Source organism: Dermacentor variabilis, chromosome 4, assembly GCF_050947875.1.
Source record: "Dermacentor variabilis isolate Ectoservices chromosome 4, ASM5094787v1, whole genome shotgun sequence".
NCBI classification, from domain to species: domain Eukaryota; kingdom Metazoa; phylum Arthropoda; class Arachnida; order Ixodida; family Ixodidae; genus Dermacentor; species Dermacentor variabilis.
The window spans coordinates 69,993,339-70,009,345 of NC_134571.1; the positions used below are offsets into that span (position 1 = coordinate 69,993,339).

At 43.4% G+C, this 16,007-nt stretch overlaps 1 protein-coding gene across 1 annotated transcript in view; it reads right to left on the bottom strand.

Annotated features, from left to right (window-relative positions):
* Positions 1-1,609: 1,609 nt before the first annotated feature.
* Positions 1,610-16,007, bottom strand: part of LOC142579330 (salivary peroxidase/catechol oxidase-like) — a 152,004-nt gene continuing 137,606 nt past the window's right edge. The window contains exons 14-16 of the mRNA XM_075689400.1: positions 5,206-5,375; positions 4,653-4,761; positions 1,610-3,943 (exon numbers count right to left, since the gene is read on the bottom strand). Coding sequence (XP_075545515.1) covers positions 3,850-3,943; positions 4,653-4,761; positions 5,206-5,375 — 373 coding nt within the window. The 3' untranslated portion in view covers positions 1,610-3,849. The remainder of the gene's footprint in view (positions 3,944-4,652; positions 4,762-5,205; positions 5,376-16,007) is intronic.

Sequence of the window (16,007 nt, forward strand, 5' to 3'; positions counted from 1 at the left end):
TCATTTAACAACGGAACCGCCGCTGTGGCCGAGCTCGGACCGCATCGCGGCTCGCAGCTAGCCGCGTTCGTTGGCCGCATCATGTATGCGCTATATGGCTCGCGGTTCAGCGGGGCGCGGCTGGCTTATTCTCGCATGCAAACGGCCCACCGGGCGCTGCAGCCTCTCTTCATCAACGTGCATGCACGTCCCCACCTTCTCGCTTTCATGGGCGTACTTCGCGCCACATCATGTACCACAACAATGAGCTGTCGTTCACCGAGAGGCTTTGTCCTTCTGTTACTTTTTTTTCTTTCCGTTTTCTACGTTACTCTTTTCTTTCTTATTGAAAGCCGTCAAGATCATCCAGTAAACAGCCTGTCTATCTGTGTGGGATTGAGATATTGCCTGCAAGTGGGGGCTGCGCAGGAATCTCGTTACTTGGCGAACGAAAAGCGGGCAACGTTTCGGGCGGAACTCGGCTCTTCCAGTGGTCGTGGAACGCTTTATAGGCCGATGAAGCTGATCGCTTGTTTCCTTTGGTGTCGCACGATATATACATTTCGGAACATGGCAAATCAGTACCGAAGGTCGAAAAAGGAGAAACGTTGCTACGGGCTTGTAAAATAAATCGTGCGCATTATTTGCAGTATGCTTCAGAAGCTTCTATAATACTAGTTTCTAGCCTGTTGGAAACCGTGTGAAGCTGGATTATTATTATTTATTATTATTTGTTTTGAACACATATACACATATACACAGTTAACAGGAAAGAGAAAGCGAGGAGCAGGCTGTCAACTGCCACCGGAAGGGGCACAACGCCTGCCTACTCTTCTGAAGGCAGGTGAGAGCAACACAGAAATGGAAGACAGGTAGGAGGGGAGGAAACAGTAAAAAGGATACCTGGCTTATCATCGCATTCATTCTCGCTTGAGAGAGAAAAGAAAACAGCATGGAGGAAGAAAAAGACTAGGAGGAAGCATCGTGTGACAGCATTCAACCATAGCCATAAAATATACCATGGAGGGCCTAGTTCTCGGGAGCCAACGCGCAGCTGTGCTCCTAAAGAGGAGTTTGGCTTGCCGAAGCTTGCTGCCTGATTTCATGATCTCTCGGAGTCTTCTTTCTTCCTCCATGAATAAATGTTACAGAAAGAACTGGGAGCTTTTGACATAGCTCACCCAAGCGTACTTGCGTACCCAAAGCCCCACGGGCCTGCTTGCGTTATCTCGTACTCTTTTTTTCGTTCTTTTGTACTGATTTTTGCGTTCTTTCAAACGCCCGGCGTTTTGCGTACCCGAACGTTGGATGTGCAAAACCTAGTAATCACTCATGACGCCACTAATATTCATTAGTTTGCGTAAGCAGTGGCATGATTTCGGCTGAGCACGTGCTTTTGATCGCTTCTGTAAGAAATTGCTCTCTGGAGCTTTTAATTTTTGTTTTATTTTTATGATCATACGGCAATCGTTAGTGACGCTCGTGTTAATTACAAGCTTCTAATATGTGTTATTATTTCTGCTTGGGAAGTTTAGAGAAATGATTGCGCAACGTAAGAACAAAGTGTACAGATTCATGTCTGCACGTCTTGTTCTTCGTGGAGAGCCGAATGAACGGTAACGTTCGCTGCTTGTACAGGTAGGAAAATATTTATTACAAAAGTGCTCTACAAGTCTACCGCTGTGCGCGTGATAACATTTCACTATTTTCTCGGTTACTGTCCGACACTGTCACATTTGGCAAAACACAGCTCCTTTCCCAACGACCAAACTATTAAGAGCTCAGCGCTCGAAACTTTGGCGTTCACTGCAAGACGGAGTTTAAACTCCTCACCAATCACAGACTGTCGTAAGCATTGATAGCGCACAAAATCATTGATGCGAAGAAGAAGAAGAATAATGACCACTGTGAGGGCAGTTGTCATTATTGGCAGCCAGTCAGTTTTCCAATTTGCAGTTGCCAGATACAGTAGTTACCAAATGTTGATTTTCGTTGCCACTTTTCGATTCCTACATAACATACGTACTTTGCTGGCTTACTCACTGTCCGTTTCTAGATGTACGGACTATGAACTACGCTAATTTTCTCTGTCATACGATTTTGTGTGGTTTTGCACACGAATTATGAATACAGCATTACAGAAACTTGGCCCCAACCTCTCTATAAACAAACACACTGACTCATTCCTTTCACTGCAACCTTTGAAGAAGTAACCATAGCATACCAAGCAAGTTTTTCTTGCTCTGCAAAAATTCTCTATGTACCAATGTTGGCTAAAGCACAGCGTATATGCGTTTAGCTCTGAGAAGAAAAATGAGGAAATAAACCTCTTGTTCAACGGCAAGATTTGTGGCATTCTATGAGGACATCACCGAGAATTCAGCGCATGCGGAACAACTCATTAATTAATAAAGCGAATTTTATAGCTTGTTGAAGCGTGACAAAGTAAAACTTAAATATACATGAAGACCCCTTTAATAGAACGATCTGGCATGAGTTTGATGATGACGTCTGGTTTTATCTATATGCGATATGTGGTGTTAGTAGCAAGCCTAAAAAGACGCCTAAACACAAAAAAAGGTGTTAGAGGCACAAAATATTGTTACCTAGGCCTCGAAGCAGTCATAGTATTACCACGAACGTTTCATCGAAGCTCGGTTAGCACCGGGGAAAGGTTCGTGGGAGCGTGAATTCGATAAGAAGGAAAGCATCTATCTATAGAAATAGCCTGAAACGAAAAGATTGCGCCCGGGGTAATTGCTGAACTACGACGGGGCCTTGGACATATTTAAACATTTTAGTACCCGCTCTGAGTGAAGAGAAACAGATAAAGAAGAGAAAATGTGTTCTCGCCACTTCTAAACTTCTGGCGCGCAGGTTGTTTCAGTTCACCTACTTAAACTGAGATAATGTACAAAACTGAATCTAAATACATTTGTAGGCTCGTTGCTCTTTCAGTCCTTGCTAACGACCTGCCTAATTTATTTCTAATGGATTAAATATCGGAGCAGTGCTCAATGCAGCACCAGCATTTATCTGCGACATTCATGCTCTTTTTTTTTTCAGTTTCATAATAGGCTGTACATGACCACAGTGGTCTTATTAATATATACAGATAGTAAAAACTCTGACGCGATAGAGATATTTACTCAGTCTTACTATAATATGGTGCATCATTCATCACCAGCATCCTGTGGCTTAATAAGGTAACTAGGTTTCCCTAACACATTAGCACGATAACACGTTAACTAGTTTCCTTAAAATTATTAGCGACAAGTACGGCACAGATTCTCAGCGTTCTGCGCGAAGTAGCAATTTGACCGTCACCGGGTCAATTTGGGGGTTATCATTCAGTTGCGACCAAGCTATAAGTTGTATTAAATGTCGTCAGATGCTGCTTCTTTCTTTAACCACGCTGCAGGAGGTTACATTCCAACGTTACCAGACGATTGGGGAAGAAAACGTAGACGCCGAAAAATAAATATGCACATTCGGTAAGCGCACAAGCGGAACTGCCAAGAAAATAAAAATTAATAAAAAAAAAAGCCTGGGAGGTGGAAGATCCAGGAGTGGTCGTTGGTCGCTTCTATAACCGTCTTCCTTAAACCCGTAGACGAGCGTGTCGTAGTTGTATTCGGTCGTCGCCGACGCAGATGCAAGAACGACAGCTCGCGCACCACGCAGTAGGCAATCACGAAGTCGAGTCGCACTTGGCATCTTCTCAGCGTATATCCGTCAGGGGGAGAAAGCGAATGGGTGGCAACGTATCCGTGGGCGGCGTCACAGGCACTTCACTGGGCCCCTTCAAGGCCAACGGGCACAGATGGAAAAAAAAAAAAAAAAACTCTCGGCACAAGCACACACAGGCCACTACTTCTTGAACGAAAATCCGCCGTGCACAGGGTCCTCTTGCCAGTAACGCAGATCGATGCCCGGTATATCCTCGCATCGGAACCTTGGGTTGCTGGAACGAGAGAATGACGCAAGACGTTGTGGCACAAGCTCTTACTGTTTTAGCTGTTTTTTTTTTTTTTGCCAGCGCGTGCTTTATAGTCCACGTCCCGCTTGCTTATATGAGGACGGCGTGCCATCAGCTTCGATAAAGAAACTCTCTCCTGATCCATTCTTTGTTAAGTAGGCGTAACGGGACTGAAATAGTAATAATTAGGCTGACTCTACCTTTAACACTTCTTTTTTGCTGATAATTTACCGTTTATTTAATGTTGAGCTAGCAAGATATAGCCTACTGGCCGAAAACGTCACGACGGCAGCATCTTATTGTTTAGAAAACTTACGTCTTTTTCTCGAAAACTTAGGGTTTTTTTTCTATAACCGCCGCTGCAGTCATCACGTACAGCAAACTTCATTCTTAGGATCACATTCCTTTGTTTCTACAAACGTTCAAAGTGCTTGTTAAAGTATTTAGAACATTTTTCTGTATTTACCGCTGAGAATTGATAAATGAAGTTTAGGTTCTCGCCTTGTCATGAAAATTCGGGTTATTCAGAATATTTGACTGTATTTGGCCCATTCTGCCACAACTTACTGAATGCAGTAACGAAGTGGCATGCTTACTCGAGCTTTATATTTGACTCTATCCAGCTGACGGGCCTTGTTCACAGAATATAATGATATCACTGATAAACCAGCAACAAACAAGAATCGGAGCTTACTAAATTGGATGTGGCAGCCTCATGACCCATAGCTGGATTGTGGGGATGTCGTCAGCATTCTCGCAGATAATCTTGGACTGCGTGGCTTTGCGGATCTCGTGGAGTTGCTCTGTCAGTAAAAAAAAAAAAAAAAGAAGAAGAAGGAGAAGAAGCAGGAAGAGTCAGTGTGCGGGAGCGCTCGACCATGCATGCTGCTTGATAACACATATAAAAGCTTCCTATTTTTGTGGAGTATCGTCGTCATCGATATAAATAATCTCTCGAATCACATATTCTCCATGCCATTATAGTGTATGCACTCCAGCTATGAACAAATTTGCACTTGAGCCGCATCGTAGAAGCATGGCGTAGAAGGTCATGGCACAGCGGGAAATATGAACAAAATAAATAAATAAATAAATAAATAAATAAATAAATAAATAAATAAATGGTGCCTGAAATTTGGTGCGCGCGTTCACGAGCATGTGCGTGTGTTAAAACACTTATTCTTTATTTTGTCAGTTGTAGCTGCTCTCCTCATCTTTTCTTGGTGGAAATGGTCGGTGCCACTCACCTGGTGTAAAAGACGACGGCAGGCCCGGGTTTTCAAACCAGAAGCGGTCGCCTCTCCGCAGGTTCGAGAACTGCCTCGCGATGATGCAGGCGAAGGTGGGACCAATCATGGCTCCCGGCAGGACCCTCTCGGAGATGCCACCGCTCCACAGATCTACATCATCGGGGTGCCTGCGTGTGGGGGGGTTTCATTTTTGTTATTTTTAAGTGGTAGACTTGCGCTGCATATTGTACGGGACGCTGTAAACATTGGTTCTTTGACACTGGAAAATTCGCCACCATGCCGTTTTGTGGCAGTTTCGCGTGTCCTTACTGGTTTGCACCAGTATCATCTTCATTAATGCAAGAGTAACGTTATACACATCGTAACTTTCTTTCTTGCCTTAACCTTGGCAAATAAGAATATGCTTACGTCCTGAACTTGTGCCCGCTATTCTCTGAGGAAGAATCAATTAAGCCGGTAACAGTACAGGAGTGCAAGCAACTGTCGACAGAGTACATTGCGCACTTCTAATGGAGCTTCACATGGAGGGCTTTCCCCACTGTAGCTTATTGCGCGAAATGATGATATTGCTTTCTACCTTACTTTCCAAGCCCACTGTGTAAAGCCTGCGAAGCAGCAAGGAATTCTCGAACAATGTCACGCAGGGATGTCGAAAACGCTAGGCTGCTGGATAAGCGAGGAAATGTATATAAGAAAGCAAGGGAATGCAGCGAAGGTGTTGAGGAGCGTCCAAGTCGCACACTCAACTACTTGCCCCAATATATTATTTATTTATTTATTTATTTATTTATTTATTTATTTATTTATTTATTTATTTATTTATTTATTTACCCTAAAGGCCCTGAAAGGCATTACGGGGGGGGGGGGGGGAATACAATAATATTGTGTTAAATATAGAAACACCTTAACAAACAAGGAGAAAAAGAAAGATATGAGTTGGGTAAAACGAAACCACTCCGGTATATTATGCAGTGACAGCCAACCTAAAGTCTGGGATGGTGACTGCCCTTCGTCACGTCACCTAGAAAGGCGTTTTGGTGCAGCTATCCCGGTGAAAGGCTGCGCATTTTCCCTGTCCACGAATCTCCAGCTATAACCACCACCAGCCGGAAAATCCGAATAGAAAAATATGGACTTCATGACTTCAGGCGAACACTTCCGATACATATTTAAAGTGTACGGGCAACACCACTGTCCTATCTTTCTTGCGGCTTCGATTTTTATAATCTGCGACATTGTGTCGAGAACGTGAGACGAACATACCAGGGGTCCGTATTCACAAAAAAAAAAAGATCACCGACGATTACTGTACTCCATAATGCAAAATTTGGGCGCAGGTGTATACGTGCTTTGATTTCGCGATATATTAGCTGGGGGCGGAAAATCTTTCTCGTCCGGCACTTTTCAAACGGAGCAGATTGTGGCGCGACTGCCTCGCTAACCTGGAGTGATAGGTGTGAGCGATTGAACGACTCGGCCACGGTTTCCAACATTCGCTAACCTGGATATCGCGAGAGCCAGCTCGTGGGTGACACGTGGGCGCGATTCACAGCAGCAACCGCCGACACACCTCCCAGACGACGCGCGCTAATCTGGCGCCATCTCCTAGCCATCGTCGCCACACTACGAGTTTCTTCTCACGCTTTCGCCATATCCTCCTCCGCTTTCCGCCTCATGGTTCTGCAGCACCCTCCTCTTGGCTTTCCTCCTCGCGCCTCTTTCCTCAAGTCGCTTCTCGCTTTTTACCTTTCGTTTCACTCGTTCGCACGGTTACGCCGCCGCCGACGACGCCGACGCTCACCACAGGAATGGGCACCTAAGAGCTGCGCTCTAAAAATATCTTGCCCTAGAATTTTTGGAAAGAAAAAACTCCAGCCAACCATGATGGTGGGCACACTATTAACGAAGAGCGGCAAGCCAATGCCAAACGGAACTTACGAACCACAATCTTTGTGAATTTGATCCCGGGGTCCAAATTCACAAGAACTTTACGCTAAAATTGTTCACAAGAGAAAATTTCAGCCAGTCCTGATGCTGCACATGGTAAGTGCGAAGGCGGTCGGCATTGTAAGCGGTGAGTTTACAGGCTATATCCACTTGGAATGAATTCTGAGGATGGCACCGGTTTCCAGATATACGCCTTCAAACTGGTAGCAAAAATGTACTGTTGTTCCACTTACTTTTTAATAAAATGCCATTTTATGTACTGAAGCACAAAAATGACTGAAATCACAGTGTATCGTGTCGCACACTTTCAGAATTAATGGGCCACATAACGTAAAACTATTCCAATCTGTATTTATTCCAGTCTCCTGACGTCAAACTAACGTAACCACGAACGCAAGCATCGGTGACACGCAGCGTAGTTTCAAGACGCCAATGAAATGCTCTCCTCGTGTATGGGGGAGCATTTATGTTAGCTTCCAAAGCGAATAACATTGCCTACATTACTATGTTTTTCTTATATAATTGGCTGACCAGAAGCGAGGAGCATGCAGAAGTGGAGGGGGTTTTGGTGGGGCTGAGCTAGCGCAGTGAAAGTATATATCCTGATGAGGAGGGCAGTACCGCCGTTGGCGATTGGTCCACTTCCCCTTGCTCCAATTTCGCTGTCTGGAAGAAAATCGCCGCGCGTGCAGGGTAAAAATGTCGCTAAAACGGATCCTCAGGGAAGAAAAGTTTGCAGAATCATGTCCTGTACGTGTCAAATGGCTTAACAACGTTATCTGCCACGCAAAATTTTCATTATGCGCAAATGAATCCACTGTATCTGCAGCTCCGAGCAGCCATTGCCAGATCGATTGGAGGCCGCCATCATGTATTTATTTCGGAACGGGGCAGTCTCCGGCTATCCTGAAAAAAAAATAATTTTGTTCGGCATATTGAAGTTTTAGTGCGTTCACGTGACGTTGACGGGCTGTGTTTTTGTAGTTTTGTGATGTCGTGTGAAAGAAAGGCGAAGTGGGCTCAGCCCGAAAACATATGACCAATAGCAGAGGGCCGATGTTTAAGAAGGCGCAGGATAAGAAATAATTGTTTTTCTGTTGTTCAATCTAATCATCCATAATCGGTGTGTTTACGTCATATCAAGTAAAGAGTTTTCGCGGTTGTTCTTACGTCGCGTGACTAACAAGCAAAGTTGAAGTGGCCTAAAGTATGTTGGCCAATCGCGGAGAGCTGATTGCAGAAATGGAATAGAAAAGTTTGGAATAGTTTAACGTTGTAGCATCCAATATCTCGAAACTGGTGTCATCTTGAGAAATCATTCTAAGTTAATACGCCTTACGAACTGAGCGGCCATATACTATTGAATATATGGGTCGCAAGGGGAGTAGTTAAAAACATAATTGGTTAATTTTTTCTAATTAGTCAATTATGCATTGCGATTTCTAATGCAAATAATGACGACATCTTCGAGTAACATAGCTCAAAGAGCATTCTACTATCTGCCGCAGCTGAGTTCGAAATCGAAAGAGATAATTTGTATCCAGCAAATTTCTGTAGATGTCTGGCGCACCACACACAAGGAGAGTGCGTCCTTACGACAGCGCTGACGCATGCTTTCCGTCGCGCATTGCCTATACGCCCACCTCTTTTGCTTGCTGCAAAACGAAAACGCGCAGCAATGATGCGCTAACGAATGCGATACGCTACGTCGGACGCAACTTCCGTGGCGCAAATACAAGAGCCTCTGCACAATTACCTCAACATCAATGCAGGTGCGCCGTATATCGGAGAAACAGCGCAAAAGCAGCTTCATCTGATTCTCCGCTCTTCGTATAATAAGAAAGTTCACAAACTAGCACAAGTGCCGCTGCTACTGTAAATGGTTTAAATTTAAAATCATATAATTCTCACGTCTCCCACAGTGTTTGGCCGAAACATTCTACAGCTATATATGGCATTCACGCAAATGTTTCAGCTGCATCCACGGCATAGCCGTAAGGTCATCGCCGTGGACGACTGCTGTAGTTGCTCCGCGACAGTGGTTTTCAACATATCGTCTTGCCAATGAAAAAAAAATACTGCAATATACGGCCAAAGAGGAGGCACCTCAGACAAATTGCCGTATAATTCCATATAACTGCACAACAATTATATCGATGAAGTGCAGGCAACTCATGTTGCAATGCACGTTGTAGAAAACTAAAGTAAGACAGCTGCGAGGCTAAGAAAGTAAAGTGCAATTGGTAGGGAAGTGAAAGGCATGATAGGTAAGGGGATGAAGCAAATTATTCGGTTCAGAAAGGAATACTGGTGCTGTGAACATTTGCCGCATCTCCTACTGCACGGAACAGCAAAAGCTTTACTACGCTTAGGGATGCAGTGGTGACCTGTCAAGTGTCAACATTCACACTATAATCGCGCTGCCATATACGTGCAAAGTGCATCCAGCGCTCTGACGAAAATGAATTCAATCGATCAGTCGATGGAAGTCATTCTGGTATCTCACGCATCCGAGGTATACAAGCACCAGCCAAGGAGAAATCGTTCGCTTACAAGCATTATTAATATTTTCTCCTACACTGACGAACAGCCTACGAGTATGCATCGCTAAATTTTAGTTAAGAGTGGAAACATACTAAAAACTGACATTGAGTTCTTAATTATGCCATAACGGTCCCAGTGTCACACATTGCTCGCCATGCCATGACTGTCTTTGCTGCGACATGACAGTGATTATTATGCCGAGAAAGGAATTGTTTCATTCAAATAAACAGCCTTGATCTATGAGCGTATAGATTGGTCTCTAATGTTGCGATAAGAAATCACTTCCGATATTACGGTTTAAGTGCGTTTGTTCAAAGAGAGCTCAACCTCCCGACGTAGTCATCTAATACGAGTGAGAACCTTGAGTGATGTAAAGAAGTAGTTTTTGTCTTTTATCTAAGAGGATATGTCCCCACGGTGATCGTCGGTTTCACAACCGACACGTCCGCTGTGAGACGCTCGCGTGGTTGTTACAGTTAGTTTACAACGTGTAAACAGCAGTAACGTTATAAGAGGAGTGCATAACGAGGAACAAGGCGAAGAACCAAAGCCAGACCCGCGCGCTTTTCTTTTTCCGCATCGTGCCTCGTTATACGCGCCGTTCGGAATGTGAACCACGGTACCAGAATCATCTCTTCTGCAAAAGGCGGATGTGCAAGGAAACGAAAGCGCTGCTGCGCTTCCTGAGATGCACCAGCTTCCTGAGATGCACCATATGTCCGTGAACACCCTGAACTTCTCTCCCTCTTCTCATTATTCGCACCAACTTCCTCCTTCCCCAGAGGAAGGAAGCCAACCGGGCTCTGTCTGGTTAACTTGCCGGTCTTTCTATATAACTTCGCTCTCTCTCCAATATGAAGCAATACAAACTCGCCCAGGCAATGTTGTATGTTCGCCTTATTAGAGCTAAAGACTGGACTAGTCGTTAGGATTCCCTCCCGCGATCGTCGGTTTATTGCAATATATTCACTTTTGCTTGCGATAAAGAAACAGCGTCATCGTCACGGTAGGTTAAACTGCAGGCGTGAGATTCGTAAGAGGAAGGAAGTACAAATCGCAAACAGAGTAGATCAATCGCGACCGGAAGCTTCAATCTTAAACTGGCCCTACGTTAAGTTCACTGAGACATACAATGCCCGCCGCTGTGGTTCTGCTACAGAGTATAATGTCGCCGGTTCGACTCCTGACAGCGGCTGCTTCATTCCGATGGAGGAGGAAAGCGAGAACGGTCGTGAGTCGATATTTATTCCTCGTCAAACAGGCAGTCGTAACTAATTCTTAATTCCACCCTAATTGACGCCACCCACAGCTTTATCCTCCAGGCTAAACATTTCGCACACTGTTTCTTCTTCTTTTTTGTTGTGCATTACACTTGAAAGAAACGAAATGTATAAAGAAATCGGCGTCGTTCGCTCGCGAATAGCGACGCACCCCAGCTGGCATATGCTATTAAGCAGTCAAACATTTGTGCGAAATGTGTAAAATTTGAATATGGCATAAGAGTACACTACACCGGATTGCGATGAAACAAATGGTGTGCAAGCTTTCGGTTGTAGTCACTCTCTGCAAGCGAGTTTATTGGTAGGATTACTTAAAAAGATTATTTAAGGAACTTGCATCATCAATTACTTAACCCTTCAAGGGCTCATGAGTGCTTTTACAAAAACCATAGTTCAATTCTCCGCATATCGGAAGTTACACCTTGGTTACTGATTTCGTTTAAAGCTCCCGCTGCAGACTGTACATTCTAACAATGCATGGTTCAGCAAAGTCTGCATAATTTTTCTCTTTGTCTTGTTTGCAAGATTTATCTTGTTCATTAATTCATGATAATCAATCAAACAATCGGTCAATCAATAAGATGTGTTTTTTAAACTGCCCAGGAACAATCTCGAAGGTTTTGGTGCTGGCGCACAACAAATAATAATAATAATAATAATAATAATAATAATAATAATAATAATAATAATAATAATAATAATAATAATAATAATAATAATAATAATAATAATTGTTTATTTATACACATCAAAAAGGAAAACAAAGAAATGGGCCTCTCTAGGTCTACGAGGACTACACGCGGTGCATCAATATGCGGCTTTTACACGCGGCTTTTACATTACTCGCGGTATACAGACCGCCGTCTGGTGGCATGACAAGATTTGTAATTGAACTCGAGGAAATACTTCTCAAGTACAAAGAAGCTGAGTTGTTCTACCTAACAGGGGATCTGAACATTGATATCCTAAGCACAAACAAAATTTCTATTTCAGATTACCTATACTCACTATCAGCATATGGAATTGAAAACACGATCACTGCCGCCACACGTGAAGATTTCTTGAACGGTCGACAAGTTAAGTCATGTCTTGACCACATCGCTGTTCGGGCACCCAATAACACTTTGACCTCGCGCATCATTTCTCATCGTCTAGCGGATCATTATTTAACCGCCTGTCGTTTTTCTCCTCAGTATAAACCGTCTGGAACTGCTTCAAATTTCAGTGATGTTAATAAGATACATGTCACAATAACAGATTAAGGAAAGCAGGATGCATTAGTGGCATCTTTTCACTTGGCGGACGATCCAGCAGAGGTAGTTTACTCAAAGATGTGCCGTAAACTTGACGAGCTAAAAAAAAACTTGTACGCGAAAAATTATGCGTAAAAAAAGGCGGAATCATGATTCGCTTAGCCCTGAAATTTTACGGGCAATCGCGAACAGAGACTGGCTTTGGAGCCGTTCCAAGCATGCTCCTAAAAACGTAGAACTTCGCTCACATTACAAAGCCGCCAGAAACAAAGTTGTGGCACTCATTCAGTCAGCTCGACGGCTTTACTTTCAGCAGCAGTTCAAACGAGCGTTTAAAAATCCTGCAAAGATGTGGTCACTGATTAACCATCTTCGTGGACAAGACAGGAGTGTGCCCAGTTTTGATGTTTTAGTAGGAGAGCCTGTTTCAAAAGCTGATAGTTTCAATGAGCATTTCAAGCTCGCGGCGGAAATGGAAGCAGCTCGGCAAGGGATGAAATGCGCTTTAAAAGAATCTTTGTCAGCTTTCGCATATCTTCCAAAGTTATCAAAGAGAGATCTTGTCAGATTAGTGTTTAGCTTCAAGCGGAGTAAGGCCGCTGGAATAGATGGCATATCGGCGGCATTGCTGCAATGAAATTTTGACGCTCTTTCGGACATTATGCTCTTTCTGATTAACGATTTCTTAGAACATGCCGTCTTGCCAGAAAATTTGAAGACCGCTATTGTAAGACCTGTTCAAGGGAGGTCAGAAGAACGCACTTGAGAGCTATCGACCGATCTCTGTTTTGCCAATCCTTCCCCAAATACTAGAGAAATTTCTATTTGAATGCATGATGTCCTTCTTAAACAAATTTTCTGCCTTTTCAAACCGTCAATACGGCTTTATTCCAGGAAGTGGCACCGTACATCTTCTGGAGGACTTTGCAGACCAGTTGTACGCAGCATTTGAGGAAAACTCTTTTTAGCTGCGCTCTCTTTTTAGACGTTAAGAAAGCTTTTGATACGGTTAACCATAATATTCTTTTAGAAAAACCATACTTACTAGGCTTTCGAGGTTCCTTTTTTGCCATACTCAAGAATTTTTTGAGCGGTCGTTCTCAAATTGTTAGTTTAAACAACCAATCAGAATATAGTAGCAAGCTGCCTGTGAAGGCTGGTGTACCACAAGGATCCATTCTACCTCCACTACTCTTTAATATATATAAAAATGACTTGTGCTTAATAACTTCTAAATGTTTAGTATTTCAGTACGCGGACGACACTGTTTTGCTCACAAGATATATAAACTACGAGACAGCAGTTAATGTTTTGCAGCAAAACGTAAATCGTGTAATCAAATGGTTCGCTGAGAGCGGAATTTCAGTGAACACACAGAAAATCAAAATAATATGTTTTAGAAGTCCGTTAAAGACAGCCCTTATAGACACAAGTATTTTTACATGATCATGATTCTCTCTCATGTCGTTTCGAAGCCGTTGAATATGTAAATTCCTACAAATATCCCGGGGTGGTTTTCGATAGCAGTTTATCATGGCGTGACCACTTGGCTTACGTTTGTGCCAGGCTACGGAAAGTTTCATGGCTACTCTTTAATATCAGATCTTTGGCTCCAATGTATGTGAAGAAAACTATAATTTATGCTCTTGCGTATAGTGTTCTTAGATATGGAATCACATTATTTTCGTCATGTCCTTCCCGTTGGCATTGCCGAATTGACAGAATCTTAAAAAACATGTTAAAGAGCATTGCGTATAATTGTCATATCCCATCCGGGGCGGACATTTTCTTCTTTGATTCCATTCTCCCTACGTACAAACGGTTGTTCATCGCCACTTTTGGAATTCAGGCTTTTTAATTACATATGATGCTAACCGGAAGTTGCGAAAGACCATTCGATATTATGTACCGCGGAGCTTAACAAAGTATGGAAAGGCAAGACGGTGTGCTTATGTGCCTGACATATTTAATGGCTTACCAAAAGAACTTTTTGCTGTAACCTCTATGCGGAACCAAAAAAAGTATTTGAGAACATCCAGTTGATTGTTGAATTCTTTTAAGGTTGTGCTTAGAAGTATGAGATTATATATATTGAGTTTTGTTTCCTTGTAGTTGGCACTGCTGCCCTTGGTACTGGTTTTGTGATTGCTTTGTTTTTCTATTTTTTTCAGCTGATCCTATTGTTCCTTTCAATCAATGTTCTGTTTGTTGTTGCCATTTTGTTACCTCTACCGTAAACTGCCGGGCCTGAACCTTTCTGTGTCCTCTACAAAGTGGCAGTAAATATTATTATTATTATTATTATTATTATTATTATTATTATTATTATTATTATTATTATTATTATTATTATCTGTTTAGTTATATTTGCTAAGGCGCTATAGTGCTTAGTCAAGCCCTGAAGCAGCAATAAACCACGGTGATGAAAGAGAGAAACAAGGACGAAATTTTTGCGATAAAGCGCTAACTGCCTGTCCTGCTTATTCGTTTAACGGTGTCGCTGTCGCTATTGCAGTATTAACGGTATAAACAAAGTGCGCGGCCCATTTGTCTTTGTCTGCATATTCTGTATCCCCATGGCAGCAAGGAAAAACTGAGAGAGAGAGAGAGAGAGAGAGAGAGAGAGAGAGAGAGAGATACCAATGACCGAAATGCAGGGAAGTTAACCAGAGTTAACAGCTTAAATACCCGTTATTCAAACGGACTAGGTGCTTTTCCTTTCCATATGGTGTTCGCATTCCAGAAAGTCGGTGTGTTTTTTGATCGCTTGAACGATGTCGCGGCGCCCTCTCTTAACGGCGCAGGAAACGTAACCGCGTTGTGCCAGTTTCGCCGCGCCCGTTTGTGCGGTTGGTGTGAAAATTCGCCAGCAGGTGGCGCTGTGGTGACGCGCGACTCTTTCAAATTTTAAATACGCCAACGGGAACGGTGTGCCAAACAATTCCTTTCAGTCGATGTTGATCGCTCTAGAAACGGTACTATAATGGAGCAGTCAGCAGTTATGTTTATTAGCGCTCCAAGTTTCGCCTGTTTAATTTTTATAGCGGTACATTGCCCTGGCAATAATGTGGAACACAGCCACAGCCTGAAACCCTAGCGTTAAACTCAGAGGTTATCTACTGCATGGTCGAGTCCATGCAATAATTGTTGACACGATCGCAGTGTGCGTCTCTGATTTCGAGAACATACGCCTTTCTTTCGAAGGAATGCAAAATTATGGAGGGGACGACGACGAAGTTATTGTGCTCGGTTGCTGGTTTTCTTCTGGTGCTGCAGTTTTTCTCTATTTATATTATTTTCGTGCATCAGTAACAGGTAACGACGTTTGTGCTGAACCCTGAAGACTCCTACTCTGCTGGGAGATCCTCCTCGCGGAGCTCTGGTGCTGCAGTTTTTCTCTATATTATTTTCGTGCATCAGTAACAGACAACGACGTTTGTGCTGAACCCACTCCTACTCTGCTGGGAGATCCTCCCCGCGGAGCTTGCCATGGAAGACATGGCCTTGGACTCGCCTGGCGGTCAGCATAGGCCGGGCTTTTGCACCAGAGATCCGGTCTGTGCCAAATACGGTGTGAATCACCATGTAGGTTCCTGTGAAAGTCAGGCATATCGGTGCCCTAACTGTTATGGTGAACATTTGGCAACGCATAAAGGATGTCCCTCATTGAAGAATGAACTAAAGGCACTAAAAGAGAAAGCCAGAAAGAAGGCAGCAGGATATGAAAGCTTCGGTCGACGTAGTGCTGCCCCAGCGACTGGAAAAGCAGCGCGTT